This window comes from Mesocricetus auratus, unplaced genomic scaffold (assembly GCF_017639785.1).
Source record: "Mesocricetus auratus isolate SY011 unplaced genomic scaffold, BCM_Maur_2.0 Super-Scaffold_100004, whole genome shotgun sequence".
NCBI classification, from domain to species: domain Eukaryota; kingdom Metazoa; phylum Chordata; class Mammalia; order Rodentia; family Cricetidae; genus Mesocricetus; species Mesocricetus auratus.
In genome coordinates this window covers 27158421-27176683 of record NW_024429189.1, presented here as the reverse complement: position 1 = coordinate 27176683, position 18263 = coordinate 27158421, and the positions used below count along the sequence as shown (strand labels likewise).

General features: G+C 38.3%; 1 protein-coding gene across 1 annotated transcript in view; it reads left to right on the top strand.

Annotated features, from left to right (window-relative positions):
• The window catches only part of Acvr1c (activin A receptor type 1C), a 90154-nt gene extending 72791 nt beyond the window's left edge, over positions 1 to 17363 (top strand). The window contains exons 5-9 of the mRNA XM_005068984.4: positions 13 to 180; positions 1488 to 1644; positions 3787 to 3911; positions 5287 to 5417; positions 10056 to 17363. Of these exons, the coding sequence (XP_005069041.1) occupies positions 13 to 180; positions 1488 to 1644; positions 3787 to 3911; positions 5287 to 5417; positions 10056 to 10181 (707 nt within the window). The 3' untranslated portion in view covers positions 10182 to 17363. The remainder of the gene's footprint in view (positions 1 to 12; positions 181 to 1487; positions 1645 to 3786; positions 3912 to 5286; positions 5418 to 10055) is intronic.
• Positions 17364 to 18263: the final 900 nt, after the last annotated feature.

The window sequence follows — 18263 nt, the reverse complement described above, 5'->3', positions numbered from 1 at the left end:
TTTTCTCGTTAGATAATGGAACTTGGACTCAACTTTGGCTTGTATCAGAGTACCATGAACAGGGCTCCTTATATGACTATTTGAATAGAAATATAGTGACCGTGGCTGGAATGATCAAACTGGCACTTTCAATAGCCAGCGGTTTGGCTCACTTACACATGGAGATCGTTGGTACTCAAGGTATGTATGTCCTTTCAGAAAGCTGGCCTTTGTAATGACTTTATTTTAGTTCTTTACAATCATCAAACTCAGAGGAACAATGGAGGTACTTCACAAAAGGGAGGTTCTTGTCATGCTGCAAACAACTTTCTCATATTCTCAGCACCATACATGTTATTCATGATGTATTTGTATCCACAGTGGCTCGCTCCATCTATGCCACTAGCCTGTATATCTAGAGGTCTTATTTTGGTGGCAAAGGCTATATATTCACTTATGGCAGGTGGTATAAATGTTTGCTTTTGATACTTAAAAGTCAATGGGAAAGAATAACATGACCATGAAATAATATTTGAGGCTGTGTGTAGGAAGCTGAGGCAGAAGAATGCCTATGAGGTTGAGGACATCCTGGGTTACATGTGAGTTCCATACTAGGCTGGAACTGTCTCAAAAAGATAAAACCAAATATTGGAATATAATACTTGAAGGTCAAATAATATCCTTGGCTTAGTCAATGTACTGAGTCTGTAGGAGACTGACTCTTGGAAGTTATTAGTTTAAACAGGCCACTAGGTTCACGACCCCTTTATACTCTTAAAAACTATCGAATCCCTCAAAGTTTTGTTAAATGTAGGTTATATATATATATATATATATTAATACATTCCATGTTAAAATTCTTCATTGAGAAATTAGAAACTGTTTATTTCAAGAACTGCAATTAGCCAATTAAATATTAATGTGAATAACAGCTTCCAAACGTTTTGCAACTTTTCCTAATGCAATGTAGTGAAAATAGCAGTTTTGTTCTACATTTTTAAAATTGTAATATTTAGCTCATTTCACACATGTTCTTTATTTTATTTATCCCTTATATGGTTTTGATTAAATTAAGTGGAGAAATGGTGACATGAGCCATATAGGTAGATATATAGTAGTTCTAAGGACCCTCATGGATCCTCTGTCCTCATTTGGGAATTGCTAGTCTAGAGTAGTACAATTTGAAGATGTGTTTTATTAGCCCTGTTGTAGATCATACATAGTAGTAACCTGATTCATTTATTGAGAACATGGCTATTAATGTCCACAGTTCTCACCTGGTGCTCTGCACATTGGAACTTCTTGAATGTTAAGCAAGCAACTGTCCTCACTTAGCTTGGAGTTTGGCTAGGAGACTACATGTCTCTTCAAGACAAACTGATGCTCTGCTGGACTTGGGCAAGATGCGTCTGGCAGGGAGACACACAAGCTAAGTGTTCCAAGTGATTTGATTAAGAAGCTTCTGTCTCTAGTAGGGAAAAATTGAATATGCTTTTCTTGTTTTGTAGGTAAGCCTGCTATTGCTCACCGAGATATAAAGTCAAAGAATATCTTAGTGAAAAAATGTGACACTTGTGCCATAGCTGACTTAGGGCTGGCTGTGAAACATGATTCAATCATGAACACTATAGACATACCCCAGAATCCAAAAGTGGGAACCAAGAGGTAAGATGACTTTCGTTGGTAGCTTACTAAAGTATATATGATTGGTCAAGCACTGTGAGTGCCTGTGATGTGTGTCCAACTGTGAAAAAAGTTAGGCCTAAAAATAACAAGAAGTATTTTAGGAGACATCAAGAAGCCATAATGACTGCAAAGTGGGAGAGTTGACTTTTTGGCCTGGTGAAGCAGCCTCTTGAAGCAGTCTAGTACAGGGTAGTGGCAGAAGAGATGACAGCATGCCATGTTTATGTGACTCATTTTTCTGGGTGTCTTTCCTGTAGAAAAGAAAGCACCTCAGTATTGTATATGAGCCAAAGGGACTCAAGCCAACTTGAACATGGGAAACATGGCTCTGGCAGGCCTCAGTCTTCTCTCCCATTCCCTCTTCCTTGCCCCAAACCACTAGATTAGGTTCCTAAAGCTAGCCACTGAGGTTTGCTCCCTCATTTGGCCACTTCCTCCTCCTGAGGCTGACTACCATGAGCCAGCTATCAAAGTATTGAAATTCAGCAATCATAAAGCCCCCTTTGGCTCACCTAATTAACATGCCAAAATACAGTCGAACACCTCCTAACACAAGGTTTCCTCTTTCACATTTATAAACCATCGTCTTTCTATTAACCACATCTGTCTCTTCTCTATCTAGAGGCAGTCCTTTGTCCCCCAAGACAAATGTCCCTGCCCCCTCTCCCTTGATCCCTTCCCCTTTTCCTGTGTCTTCTACCTTCTGTCTTTGTCTCTTATTCCCTGCCCATTGTTGCTCTGGGGCAAACTGAATAAATCTCCTTTGTGCTGAGAACTTAGTCTTGGGGCCCCTGAGCTGACACCAATCCTTTCAGGAAGTTGAGCATCTGTACACCAGGGATTGCTGTACAGGCTCAGGTTTAAAGAACACAAGCAAAATGTGTGCACTGGAATAGGGACACTGTATAACAAACACATTTGTGTGATAGTCTATTCCATTAACACACAAAGACATAGTGTGTCAATTTATGTCTTAGCTGTAGATGGACTTGTCCTTAGTGTCCCAGAATGATGTGCTTTGAGATAATATACATTTCCAAATAGAATATAATAAGGCTGGGGGAAGCAAGCAGTATAAGGAGCACACACAGACAGCTGTGGCTGTGACAGGCTCATCAGTCATTGAACTTCTGGTGTGTTCGTTGATTTGACCAGCAGGTGGCTCCTCAGCTAGTCTTCTATCTCCTTTACCCAGGTTCCAAGCTTCAAGCTACGTTCTCATAATTCCAGAGCTCTTGTCCTTGAAATCACAACTATCAAAATATTTTTCTTGAACTTGTTAAAGTGCTTGAGAATAGAGGAGTTCTAAGGAGGTAGTGACAGCCTCTGTAAGGCAGTTGAGATTTCAGGACAGTGCCAGCCAGTCATTTGTTGTCTGCTGATAGGCATTATTGAGGTCACAGAGACATTCCAGGGAAGCATGTTCAGAACGGGAAGTTTTTAACAGACCCCTCTTCTTTTCCCAGTAAGGATGAATACCTTACTATTCTCCCAGCAGGAACCCTCCGGGAGGGCTTGGTGCTGGTTTCCTTTGGAGGATCCCAATACATTGAAAAGAACTTAAGAGTATTTTTCTGGGGAAATGCCCAACTCTGTATGGACAAGTTAGGCTTAGTCAGGTCCTGTGACTCCAGGACCTCTACCACTAAACTTTGCTCAAACAAGGCTATAGTATTCTTTATAGCATAGTACACAGCAAAATTCTTTATTCTGAGAAGGTACTTGCAGACTATCATTTAGCCTTCCTTGTGTTGGAGATTGAGCCCCTTGTAGTGAGTAAATCCCACTGCTTGTCACACTTTTTATGATGACAAATTTTGGGGATGTTGAGCTCCATAACTGTGTTGAGTGCTTTGCTCATTGACCTTCCCAATGAATTCTTTCCAAGTACTAGGCTACTGGTTATCCTGCTGTAATGCAAAACTATGTGACCTTTAGTTTCATTTAAAAGGCTTTAAAAATGATGGTTGTGTCAATATCTGTGTTTTTTAATTTCACCCTATTATGGTATCTGAGATGTACCTTTGAAATTGATGCAAGCAATCTTAATTTATGTTTTGTATCACGATGTATTAAAATTGTGGTTTACTGGACCGGATTTCAATGTGCACATTTTTGAAGGTATATGGCTCCTGAAATGCTTGATGACACAATGAATGTGAGCATCTTTGAGTCCTTCAAGCGAGCTGACATCTATTCTGTGGGGCTGGTTTACTGGGAAATTGCTCGAAGGTGTTCGGTTGGAGGTAAGGTTCTGGAAATATCCTTTAGTCCCCCTTTCCTTGACACTGAGTACAAAATGTGATTTTCTAAAATTTCCCCTTGGGATACTGGGTTGTGTCTGAATAGTTAAGAGAATTCCATTCAGTGATTTCTTTATGGGGACAAAAGTGGAATATCCTATGGAGAGTGGGGCCTTTCTTCTGATCACCCTTCTTAGATGTTGGTGACAGTTATGATCATTCTGGTGCCTGTAATGATTGGTTTGAATCACTAGAAAATTGTCTGATTAGAGTTGGCAAGCAGCTGGTATCCCTACTCTTATCCCAGAGAAGCTAAGTGACTTGCTAAAGTGGTAGGACCACCAGCCTTCCTTTCCTCAAGCCTTTCTCTCTCGTGTGATACAAATAGAGGGACAACACAGGGGTGGGGTAAGGGGGAGTGGGGAAGTGAGTGACAGCTCGGCTCTTGCCCTCTACTGCTCTCAGTAGCTTAGAAATTGGTAAGGGAAGCCCTGCTAATGCACTCTAATGAGATTGCTGCATCAGTGGAGAAAAAAGTTAAATGTTCATATAAAGCAGTTTATTGATTAGTCTTTTGTGAGACACACTTAGGATGAAGCCTCGGTTTAGCAATGTGTGTGTGTGTGTGTGTGTGTGTGTGTATATACAGAGCTCATGTGCAGGTCAGAGAACAGCTTGTGAGACTGGATTTTCTCTTTCTGCACCGTGAGATCTGGAGATTAGATCACTTTGTCAGGCTTGGAAGCATTGCCTCATCGGCTGAGCCAGCTCCCTAAAGATTTCAAAACCCAAAATGCTGTTTTGATAAATATACTTTATTTACAGTGCATTGATGTCATGTTATAAATATGGCCGTTAGGATTATTTTTGAACCATATGATGACAATAGATGAAAATAAAAGTCATAACAATTTTATTAGAGACATATGTGCCTTATTTTGTATTGTTAAAAAATTATATACATGTCTTTACTCAAGATTTTATGTTTTTATATTTACATTAATTGCATTTTATAATGTTTAACATATATTACAAAACATCATAAGTATTCAGCTGAGTGTTTTGAACTGTATCCTGTTTTATAGTGATATATTATTTTTTTAAAGATTTATTTATTATATACACAATCTTCTGCCTGAATGGTATCCCTGCATGCCAGAAGAGGGCACCAGATGTCATTACAAATGGTTGTGAGTCACCATGTGGTTGCTGGGAATTGAACTCAAGACCTCTGGAAGAACAGGCATATCTTAACAAAAGTGAGATTCCTCTTTTCCAGGATATCAAGTGTGCCTGGCAGCACCAAGCAAATGAGTTTGAAATACACGTCATTATTGATTATATATGTAGGAAAGCTTACTTTTCAAATTTCTTATAGGAATGGTTGAGGAGTACCAGTTGCCTTATTATGACATGGTGCCTTCAGATCCTTCGATAGAAGACATGAGGAAGGTTGTTTGTGACCAGAAGTTCCGACCAAATATCCCAAACCAGTGGCAAAGCTGTGAAGTAAGGGTATTATGTTCCCTCTTCTGCATTCTCCTCTTCCTTCCTCTCCCCCTCCCTCCTTCTTCCTCCTCTTCCCTCCCCTTCCTACGTCTTCCTCCCTCCTCTTCCCCCCTCTCCCTCTTCCTCCTTCCTCTTTTTCATCCACTGGAGATAAACACAAGCTATGTTCTTTCTACTTTACGCTTCAGATTATTATCAGTGAAGATTTTCAGAGTATGTAGTTCTTTCTTAACACAGTTGCTTAATTCATTCTATATAATGAGGGTTGCCTTTCTCATGCCTGTAGAGGGATTTTATTCTCTTTAGCAGTATGAGTCCATGACACGAACCCCTGAAAACTTGGAGACTTCTGACAATAGGGCTTCAGTGCTTCTCTGAAGTCCTCTGTGGCTTAAGTGATACAGTCTCTGACACATCATCACTGAGGCAGCTCAATAGGCAGTCTCACTGCTCTTTGACGCCACCCTCCCCATGTAGGTTCCAGGTCTCTATATCTCGCAATGAGAGGAAACACATGTGTACACACTGGCTTTTCAGTGTTTGGCACTTATGCCTCATAGAACCGGTCACATGGTCCCACCACACTTCAAGGGGCTGGGAACTGAAGCACATGGGCAAAACCAATGGCTCATTAATATAGTACTCCGTAACTTATGCCTAATCTCTAGCTGCCCGAAGCTTAACCTTCCTCATCAGAAAAGCCTCCTTCCCACATTAGATCCAGTTGTCATCTGCCTTGTCGTCCTAGGCAATACAGGAATGTAACCAAAGCATGGTAGACATGCAGTCGGCAGAACTTATTCTGCCTCCCATAAGCGCTGACAGAGGGAGGAAAGGCGGCGATATTCTCCTATTATGTGTTTCAGCCTTCCCTTCTAATCACTACTGCTTATTTTATGCTTTTATTTGAATATAATAAATAAGGCCATTTTTGTTTTGTTATAGGATTTTTTTTATACAGTTGCCTTTTTACTCCATTTGTTTCCCTCTTCCATGATTTCAGCTCTTTTGTTTCAGGCAAGTCTTACTATTTTTGTTTTTCATGGAGTTATCTCATCTCCGTTATTTGAGAAGCAGGCTTTTAGGCTTGTATAATGTAACTGAAACAATTAATTTCTCTAATATCATTTGTTTCGTTGTTTTTTTTTCTTTTCAAGACAAAATTTCTCAGTGTAGCCTTGGCTGTCCTGGAACTTACTCTGTAGACTAGGCTGGCCTCTGCCTCACTCTCTCTGATATTGAAGGCCTGTGCCACCACACCCAGCTATTGTCAGTTTTAAGCACATGCACATGGGTATATAAACTGGTAAATTTTAAAATAAAATAGTTAAGTGAAAACTTGTGACCACACAGTCTGAAAAGCAGGACATTCTGAAATTTTTGATGAATTTTTTCTGCCTTGCTAACTCTTTAATATTAATATTAATGATTTATTATTTCCTGCTTTTATTTATATTTTGTTGTATGTGTGTAGCTTGAAAAATACTTGCATTTGTGTATTTATGAAAATTAAGAGTAAAACTTATTACAATATGCTTTTCAATTTTTTATCATATATATGAGAAATTTGTTCATTTTCATTGCTATGTGGATATAAGAGAATTTGTCTATTATAGTATTGGTTATCATATGTGATTTATAGTTAGCATTATTAAAAATGATTTACATGTACTAGTAAATTTGATTCATGCTGTGACAGAATACTTGACAAAAAGAACTCAAAGAAGGGATGGCTAGTTATAGCTCAAGTTTGAAGGTGTCATGGTGGTGTAAAGGAAGAATGAGGAAATGAGGCAGCTGGCTTCATGGTGACTTAGTTTTTTTCCTTTTGCTGTGAGGAGACAGCATGACCAAGGCAACATAAAAAAGAAAGCATTTAATTGTGGTCTTATGATCCCAGAGGATTAGGGTCCATGACCGTCATGGTGGGATACATGGCAACAGACAGGCAGAATTCAGTTCTCAGCAATCATATAGTAGCTCACAGTTGTCTGTAACTGCAGCTCAAGGGGATCTGAAGCATTTTTCTGACACACACACACACACACACACACACACACACACACACACTTAAAAAATCTAAAAAGAGAGTTGCCCACCATAGTATACAAACATATATGTTCAAAAGTTTGGAAGGTATGCAGCTCTTTATTCTTTTATGATATCCACTTACACAGGCACAGCTCTCTGTTCATGCTTTCTTACTGTGGTTCTGGGATCTCTGATATAATGTTACTTGGAGGTGGCAGTGAGCAATGCTTTTGCTCCTTAAAACCTTATTATTTTACTCTCGAATGTACCAACAGCTCCATGCTTTCTTTTTTAGGTTAAGTAAGAATGAACTTTGATCTTAACAAAGTTTTGCTCCTTTTCTACTTTAAATTTGTTTTATTTTTATGTCAATGGATATTTGGCCCGCATGTATGTATGCATACCATGTGCATGGCTGGTGGTCAGGGAAGTGAAAAGGTGGCTTTGGATTCCTGGAGTCATGGGTGGCTGTGAGTCACCATGTGGGCATTTGGAATGAAACTCAAGTCCTGTGCAAGAGAAACAAGTGCACTTAACAGCTACACCTTCTCTCCAGCCACTCTAACAGCTTTTAAGAACTTCCCTCTTTACTACTCTGCAATTTCTCTAGGCCTCATGGCCAACCTTTTTGTTTGTAGGTGTTTTACGTTTTTTGAAGGAAGCTCTCATTACGTAGCTCAAACTTGTAGGAATCCTCCTGCCTTAGCCTCTCAGTGCTGGCATCACAGAGCGTACCACCAAATTCAGCTTTGTGGTTAAGCTTGTTTGGGTCAAAGGCTGTTCTAATTCTATTGATTTGTAACATTCCTTTGTTATAGAAAAGTTCGTGATAATACGTCTTCAGATAATTCTTCTCTCATCGTCTTCTTTTCTATTTTTGGAAAGCTCATTGGCTGCTATCAAACCTTTCAGATTTTACTTTGCTTCACAGGTATTTCCCATGTTGGCACCTGTATTCTTAATCCCTTAGATTTCATTTCCACTTCTCTATTTCTGCCTCAGATATGTCTAAGCTGCCATTTAACTTACCTACTGGATTTTGTATTTTCATACCAAGAACTTTTACTGGTTCTGAAAGTGTTGTCCCCCCGCCCCAGGCTGTTCAAGTTTTATTTCTCTTTTAATGCCCATTTCTTATCATAACAGATGTTTTATGGATCTGATTCTGTTGGTTATTGCTTTGATTAATTTTTGCTTATTGATGTCCCTCCCCATCTATAAGTGTGGAATTTCATTATGAGTTCAGGTTTACTGAAAAAACTTGGGCAGATTTTTTTCTTCACCCAAAGTCAAAGTAAGTGGTTTTCTTTTTTGGGGAAGAGTCATCTACAAACATTTATTTTATTATTTTTTTTCTTATATGTAAGTGGGAATTCATGCATGCACCAGGGCACACTCACCAGAGGCCAAAGGACAACCTTCAGGAGTCAAATTTTCTCTTTCTACCATGTGGGTCCCAAGATCAAACTCAGGGTCCCAGGCTTGGGTGCAAGTGCCTTTACTTGCTGAACCATCTTATCAGCTCAGGATTCATGTTTACCTTCAGGACCTTTTAAGTGTTTTCTTTGCTTTCCTATCTTTCACATGTGGTCCTCATCTCTGATTTTCTAGAACAGAATATGAGCATTTGCCCCTGGAGCTCCCCCAGCTGCAGTGACTCCCTGGGTCTCTCATGTTTCGTGCTTTTACATTGATTGTTCCTCTAAGAGTACTCCCTTATTTAGGGTTTCTACTACTGTGAAGAGACACCATGATCAGGCCAACTTGTATAAAGGAAAACATTTAGTTGTGGCTGTCTTACAGTTTCAGAGGTTAAGTCCATTATCATCATAACCATGGTGAGACGTGGGGTGTGCAGACAGACACGGTGCTGGAGAAGGAGCTGAGAGTTCCACATCTTGATCTTCAGGCAACAGAAAGTAAACTGTCTCCCACTGGGCATAACTTGAGCATATGTGAGATGACAAAACCTGTCTCCACAGTACACACTTCCTCCAACAAGACCACACCTCCTAACAGTGCCACTCACTACAGGCCAAACCCTCAAACACATGAGTCTCTGGTGGCTACACCACCACAGTACCTGACTTCTTCCTTTGACAGTTCATTTATACTGACTTTTTGTATTTATCCTCACATCATAATTTGCAACATGCAGTTATGAGTGGTAAAAGTCTAAATCTTAGTTTTCAGCTTGATGACTCTTTTCATGTGTGTGAACATGTAATAAAGTGTAACTGGGAATTCACGCCATGACGCCTCATGTCGCTGTTAGTTGTATTTTCCTTGACGGGTTCTCATCTAGCTGGCCTGGCTTTGAATTCCTGCTGCTTCTGACTCTTACTCCCAAATACTGCCACCGTGAGCTCGCACCACAGCACTTAGTTATCATTGCCCTTCTTAGGGGAGTTGGAAAATAGCCATCACTGTGTCTCAGAATCAATGATTTCATTTAAGCTAGTCTTTACAAGGTTAATGCTTGTGCCTTTTAAAAAGATTTTACAGAAGTTTGGCTCCATTTCCTCAATGACCCCTTGATTTTTGATTTCACTTCTTTTGTACTTGGCTGATGCACCTTTAACCCTTTGGTGTCTTTCTCTCCTGAAGGCACTCAGGGTCATGGGAAGAATCATGCGTGAGTGCTGGTACGCCAATGGAGCAGCCCGCCTGACAGCCCTGCGAGTGAAAAAGACCATTTCTCAGCTGTGTGTCAAGGAAGACTGCAAAGCCTAATACCAACAGGCAAAAAGAACTTCTCCCAGCTTCCGTCTGTGTCTCCTGCTTTGTGTAAAAGTTTTTGCGTCTTTTTGCTGTGTCTTGTTTTAGTTCTACCTCAATGATGACTCACTACAGTGTTTAAGTGTCCCAAAAGGCAGCATGAAAAGACAACTTTAGAGTTAAGCATGGGCAGGCCTTGACTTTTCCAATCTCCATGTTGTCATTAATTTTATTTTTAAAGGTGACACAACTCATTCTTTTTATTTAAGGAGGAAGATGTTATGAATGTAAAATAAGCTACATAAAATAGTAAAAAACAATCAAATTTTTGTTTACTTGAAACAAGAGCACACACAAATGAGATGAAAACATGCTAAAAATGTGAACTAGGGCATAATATAGGGAACTAGAACTTTAGAAATTATCTGGACCCTTGAAAGGTAACTTTTGCTCAGAATTTTAGTGTCTAAAGCTTGAAACAGTGAAGATCTTCAGCGGGCTTTGAGAGTGCGATCATCTTCTCCATGCTCACTCTCTCCTCCCTGCTCGACATTCTCTTCACTACTACAGCAGTCCCCAAGTATTTAGAAAGCCACCTGAGCCATTGCTTCTGATCTATAAAAGAAGTCTCTGACGTCTTGAACACTGTGAAATGTCCAGAGTCACAGAGCTCATGCCAGAGATGGTAACCCTTGTGACAATGAACATTGTGAAGTTAGCTGAACCACTGCATTCCCCTCAATTCCCATAGTGCTTTTCTTCCTAAGCGGGAGCATCTTAACTTCTGGCATTTTAAATTTAGTCATATAGAGACTGTATTGTGTATTTTGTGATACCATAATGGACCTACTAAAATCTCATAACCAATCTGCTAGCATTTCCTCTTAAAATGTCATTGTTATCCCATCCATTAATGAGGAAAGGTTTTCTGAACATTGCCAAAGATTGACCACTTATAAACATACATTGTCTAGAGATGTAGGTTTTAAGACATAATTACTCTGTGGGTACATATTTGGGAAGAAAATGACAGGAAGATAAACAAGGAAAGATACTGAGAAATGTTAAGAGAACTCTCCAGAAGAGTTTAACCATTGACATGCACAGAGAGGTCCACACTGGTTATTAGAAGACATTCCTGACCTTTTAAGAGGAACTGTACATGGAGAGTTTGGAGGCTCTGGCCCTATTCTCCTTTTCCGACATATGAAATATTTAACAGGACACCAGATATTTCATACAAATATACTTTAGTGAAGTTGATTTAACACGATGTCTTTCAGTGTTCCCAAACTCCATTCCTCAGAACGCTCTGCTGCCTTGACATATTCTCTGGTAGCATCTTGAAGAGCGATGCTGCACACACTAGCACATCCTATTCTTTGAAGGTTCTGGCAGTAAAAACACATTTTTAAAGCCAAATATTGGATCAAATATAGTGTAATCCTTTCATTATAGATGCACTTTTACTATCCAACCTTTAGATGTTCTGTTAAGTATAACACAGGGAGTAACATTCCGAAGGGTTCACTGAAGTTTTCCACAAGAATACAATTTCATGTGTACATTTCGCTGTGGCAATATGCTACTGGATCCATTTCATTTGACTAGGTTGAGATAAGAGAAACAAAATGCCTTGATGACTATGGGGTTTGCCTATATTTCCATTCTCAGTCATACATTCATCCATTTGTAAGCACAGAGCACCCCGTAACTCACTTGCCACAATATTGGGTACAAGAGGGAATAAAAAAATAGATAGGTCCTGCCCTCAGGGATTTTAAAGTCTAATTTGGGAGTGGGAAAAAGCATATGAGTATGAGGGAAGCAAGTAAATTGACAGATAAAATATGCAGTGGGATGTCTTGAGTTCTGGGTGACAATGCGTTCTGGAATAGGTTTTAAAAATCACTTGCAATTTGCAGCACATTTAGAAAGTATCTTTATTTAGATATTACAGTCTAATTATATTATCAGTATCAAAAAGGTGTGCCTATGTGAATGGATATTAAAAAGAACTGTGGGGAGGGGTGATCTGGCTTGTGTGTATCTCTTATTTCACACAGTTTCTGCATGAAGGGAATGAAATTATTTACTTAGAAGACTTTATTCAAGTCTTCAATAAAAAACCCTAATATATCCTGTTCTATTTACCACAGCTTTGTGACTATACTTACTATATTTTTAAAGAGAGGGTGTTTTAGCATCTTTATTTTTGTCATTATGTTCTATAATTTATTTGAGAGTATACAAATGTAGCTTACATTTTATTGATTCAGATTTCACTGTGGAGAAATCTGCACATTGGTATGTTTTGAAACATTTTGATTGTTCTTCTCTTGTCGGACTGTAATTCCTACGTGAATAATCTTAAGGGACAGAGCAACAAAAGTATAAGGGAAACAACAGAAATTGTAGTTTTTCCTTAACTCTCAACACAATTATACATAGAAACTGCTCACTTATAAAAATAGAGTAACATCTAGAAAATAAGGCAGATTTCCTGTACATACCTATGCAGCTCAGTTTTATACTATGTGTTTTTAATGGAATGTCATGTAATACTTGTTTCTTTTAAATATTGTTGTGAGCAAAAATACCTTCTTAGGCTAGGTGCACAGTGACATCATTGTTTTGCTCCATATGGATATTTTGGCTCTGGGTATAGCATAGAGCTTAGGAATGCTATTATGAATTTTAGCACTGTATGCAGAAGTGATGGGATTTATACACATTATCACTTCTTGAAGTATGATAAGCATTATTTGTTGTCGACATTTGAGCATGAATTTGTTGCCTTATAAGTCGTGTGTTTAAGTTTGTAATCAGTACCAATTCTGTTGTATGCATTCTTCCGTGTCTAAATTATTTGGCATGTCACATCTAGAATTCCTAATTTATGTTCTGCCTTGAGAGTTAAGTGAAACATGACTGTCGTACTCTATTTTAAGCATAGCACTTGCTTTTCATCTTTATACTTTCAATTAACTTTGCATTTTAAATTTCCGTAATTGTATGAAAATAGTAACCTGATTGCAGTGTCTGAAGAATTTAAAATCAGTTTTTATTTTAAAATGAAAAATCTACAATACATTCATTAGATCAGAAGTTTCTACAATAACCTATCATTTTGAATGTTTCTATTATTGCAGAATGATGAAACAAAAGAGAAGTCTACTGTCCTGGAATTTATTATGGCAGAGCAAACTCAGGGCAATCTTGGAGTCTAAGCAAAAGTCCTAGGGAACTACTTAATACATTGCCTGCAGGCTGGGAGTGGGACATCTGCCATCATACAAAGATCAAGGACCAACTTAAAATCACTTGACTGACAGGGCATAGTTTTTGAATGACTCTTGAAAGTAAACATGAAATCTTACGTGGCTAAAGAAATTCATTTAAAATATGGAAAATTTGATTTTCTATTAAGCAGTTAGGGAACAATAGTAAATGTATCAAAATGGCTAGCTGAGGTCTTCAATAATCATTTCCTTTATATAACTTTAAAACCAACATTGACTAATTACATAGAAATGTTGATGCTTAGTGTCCTAAAATGATGTCACTGTAGTTTTTAAAGCTATTATCTTTTTTGTTTGTGAAATGTAATACTTCAATAGCTAGTAACACTGTGTCCTAGTTTCAACTGCTGATACTCAATTGGATTTTATTCACTATCTCGGTGAAATCGGTCAAAATTTTAAGGGCTTTTAGTTTTTTTTCAGAATTCATTAAAACTAAACCAAAAAAATCTAGAATGCAAAACATTCATTAAGAACCTAATATTACACAGAATTTCTATAGTGTACAAATTCTTTTCAAAGAACTCTAATGCAAACTTGGAGGTGCTTGGCTTTCTTTTTGCCCTCTAAATTTTCTTTGTTTCATTATTTTATACTTACTTTAAAATTTAATGTTCTTTCACCATCTTCCAAAATTATAGTTCCTTCTTAATTATTTTTAAGCATAGCTATTATTTAACTTAATCATCATAGAAATTTATATTTGTGATGGAAAAGAAATCCCTTAGTGATCAAATTATGTCATATGTGCCACAGTGCAAAATGAAAATGAAAATTTGAAGGTGACTCTGAGCCTCATAACTTGACTCCAGTATTTTGTAGATGAAGAAACTGAAGATCAGACATAGGATGTCTGCCAATTATCATAAAACGTGGTGGTGATGCCTACTTCTGCAGCCTCCCCAACTTTTACAAATTGAAAATTTAATCAGCGTGTATCTAAATCCGCAGCACATGTATATTAACATAATACGTCACTCAGTACTGATGGTCAAATCCTACTTCTTTGTGCATTTCCACTAAAATAAGTTTCTCAGATCTAAGTCGGTAGGAAAGGTGAAAATAGGCCAAAACAAGGGTTTTAAAAATAGTCATCAAGCTCCATAGACAAGCCCTGGAGTGCTGATAAAATTGAAAATCCAACTGAAGAAGGACAAGCATAAACCCATCTGAAGATGCAGATGGGTAGCTGAGGGCTTGATGAGCATGTGCAAGGATCTGAGTTGTGTCCTCAACACTGAAATGAGGAAGACAAGAAAGGAAGAGAAGGAGGGAAAAGAAAAGAAAATATTCTTAGTGTGAGACACGATTAGAGAAGTTTCTAGTCTCTGCCCCCTGCTTCCTTCCTACATCCATTGGTCGTCTTCCTTATGATTTGGTACATGAACTGGGGGCTGTAGTTAGTGTCATTTATCTGTTCTTTCTCTCGCATTAACTTTGCCTTTGGTGTTGTTTTTCCCCAGTGGCAGATTTCCTAAAACCTGAATCACTCCACAGCTCTGTCCTTTTGTGTATATGAGCACTGTCCAGATTGTCACACATTGAACTTCTTAACAAGGTTTTAATTTCCCCACTGTGTGTAAGAGGTTTCGCCTCATCAATTCACTGGTGATTATTCTCTTGGCACTGGAAAGAGGGCTTTGTTAATGGCAGGCATGACTTTCTCTTAAACTTTAGTCAGACTGTGTGGTTATATTCTAGCTTTTAGCTAAGGCATACAGAATGCCTGCTTCTGCTTTAATGGTGAATTTTGCTTGAGCAATGACTTGAACAGAGACTGTGAAATACATGTTGCATAATGTGAGTGCTCAATTTACTTCTGTGATAATTGGTGTCACCTGTTTTACGTCTGCCATCCTCTCAGAATTTTAATTTATTTATTTTTGTGTGTTATAGGTAGTTTGGTTGAATGTGTGTCTGTTCACCATGTGTATTCCCAGTGCTTGGAGAAGCCAGAAGAAAGAGCCTGGTCCCCTGGAGCTAGAATTACATGTAGTTGTAAGATGCCACATGGGTGCTGGAAACCAAACTTTGGTTCTTTGGAAGAGCAGCCAGTACTCTTAACTGCTAATCTATCTCTAGTCCCATGTTTTTAGACTAAGACATGTGCCATGCTCTGTAGACTATAGATTATACTGGAATTAGGTAACAATCTCCACTTTAAATTTTGTTATTGATAACTGCCAGGATTTTTCCCAGTTAGTTGTAAATGCACATAACATTTATGAGAAAGTGAATTCCAGTTCATCCTCATTTTAATACTCCAGAAATGCATTTTCTCCTTGGTGGTCTATTTTAAACCACAAAAGTGTCTTTCTGTACCCAGTACTTTCAGTGGAACACTTACTGCCATCCTAGGCTTAGGAATCTGACTATTATCACATCTACTAAGATCCTGGGTGTGGTAGAAAATTCATCTCCTTCCAGCATCCCACATATGAATTCTCCATAGGGAATTCACAGCCTAGGCCAGCTGAGAACAGAGGCGAACTCTTCAATGGGCTCTTTCCTCTAACATAATTCTGCGACTTACAGAAAAGGACATACTGCATTTCTGTATCAACATAAAATGCCTGTATTATCTATCATTAAGAAGTGGAAGCTGCATTTAAAAATGATTCTTGACATATGCAAACTGGACACATAATTTAGAGGAATAAATACTTTGCCTCCTCATCTCAGTATTCTCAAGAATGAATGGAGCAGAATGTTTATCCTACTGATAGATTTTCTCCCCACTCCAGATCATCTGCAGCAAGGCTCAGGGGCCTTGATTTCTAGCCATCCATTGAGTTTTCATTTGGTAGATGAATCTATTCATTTGCTTCTCCTGTGAGGCTTGTATGTCAGGCTCAAAGAAAGTCAAGCATAGACAGAGATTTACCAATATTCTCACTTTTCACTGGCAAAATGGTAGTAACTTAGCATTTTTAAAGATCTAGCAGTTTTCATTTCTCTTTATCAAATGAGAGTATCTGAGTAAAATATTAGACTTAGCTCATCTCTAGAGTGACATGTCAAGTCGTGTACTCTCCTGACCCTAGATTGGGTGAGATTTTTTACACTTGATTTGTGTTTCAGGTTTTAAAATGGCCTAAAAAGAGAAAATTAGATTCAGATCTTTAAAAAAGGGATTTTGGATTGATTTTCAGAGCACTAATACTAATTATACTTTTCTTTGGGTAGTGTGACTCCTCTTATATCTAAGAACATATTACACATGTCAAAACCATTGCCTTTGACATTACAAAAACATGCCTTGAACTCTTGAACTACTGTGAACAGACCCATTGTTGCAGAGACCTTTTTTGTAAGTTAGCTGGCATGCTTAAGTATGTAAAAAGCTGTCGCTTTCCATAGACAGGCTCAAATGAACGTATATAAGGACTGTGAAAAAAATAAACTGGGTTTTAAAATAAGAACTGGGTGATAAATTGTATCCAAAATGTGCAGATGGGAATTGTAGTGTGTAGCTGTGTTTTCATTGTTGAAGGTTGAACAGAGTTCCACAGAGTCATGGATGACATTCAGATGTTTCATGAATTTCGAATCTGTGAACATATGCATTTTATAGTAATATATACTTACATTGTTTAGAAATAATCATATTTTAGATTTTAGTAAGAACTCAGTGATAGCCTTCATACCAAAATGTTTAACTTTGCCAACAGCAAGTCATAAAAGTATTTATTTTAAAGCTTTTTAATATTACTGCCTAACTTCCTGCGGCCTCCAGGTGTACATACTTCTCTGCCTAAATGTTATATTTTTATGTATGCATTTTCGGAAAGCATATTGTTTTGTAAAGTGGCAAAGACAATAAATTAAGCACTCCTTGCACTTGTTTCTGTAAAGCATAAAGAACTCTATTTTAAATAAAAGAAAATGTGTCATATGTTGGTGTCCATGTGCTCATATTCTATTTCACAACTGTGTTTATATTTGTATGGAGAGTGCAGACAGGGTACTGGGGATGAGTATTGGGTTCTGGTATCACTGGAATATCCCCCTCCCTTTTTTCCTTCGTTCCCAGCAAGTTATATAGAATTCCAGGATTTCAAAGCCAGAAGACACACTTACTTAAAGCTGTTTTTCTGAATGACATTTAGGATAATATGTTCTTAAGGGTTTTATCTTTTCAATATTTTGCATTAATTTTTCCCAGTTTTTAATTTTATGTGATGTTTTGCCTACATGTATATATGTGCACGAAGCACTTGCAGTTTTCACAGAGGCCAAAAAAGAGGGTTACATCCTCTGGAACTGGAGGTTCAGATGGTTGTGAGTCACCACGTGGAAGTTGGGAATTGAACCCAGAGCTTCTGGAAAAGAAGTCAGGGCTCTTAACCGATGAGTCATCTCTTCATATCCCTGGCCCATTTTTTAAAACATAACTTTTCGAAGAACTACCAGCTTGACCTACTCTCAAGCCTAAATGAGCTTCTGTCACACCTAAAAATCACAACCACAAGTCATTGACGAGCCTCTCTAACAGATGGAATAAGCACTTAGTGTTCACTTCTGCTGTCTTCACCTTCATTTCCAGACTTTGGCTTCTTGTTGTTCCTTGGACTTTTCAAACATATACCCGCCCTAGGTGATTGCCTGGAATATCTTTTCCCTAGATGTGTATGCGCTGCGGGTGCCAGGCAGGGTGCCAGCTTTCCTGTGCTCCCTTCATCATCCTTCGTGAGCTTTGCCCTCCTTCCCTTTTCTCTTTATGGCATTTAGCAGTAGTTGGCTTTATTGGTTTGGGTATTTGAAGATTGTGTGTGTGTGTGTGTGTATGTGTGTG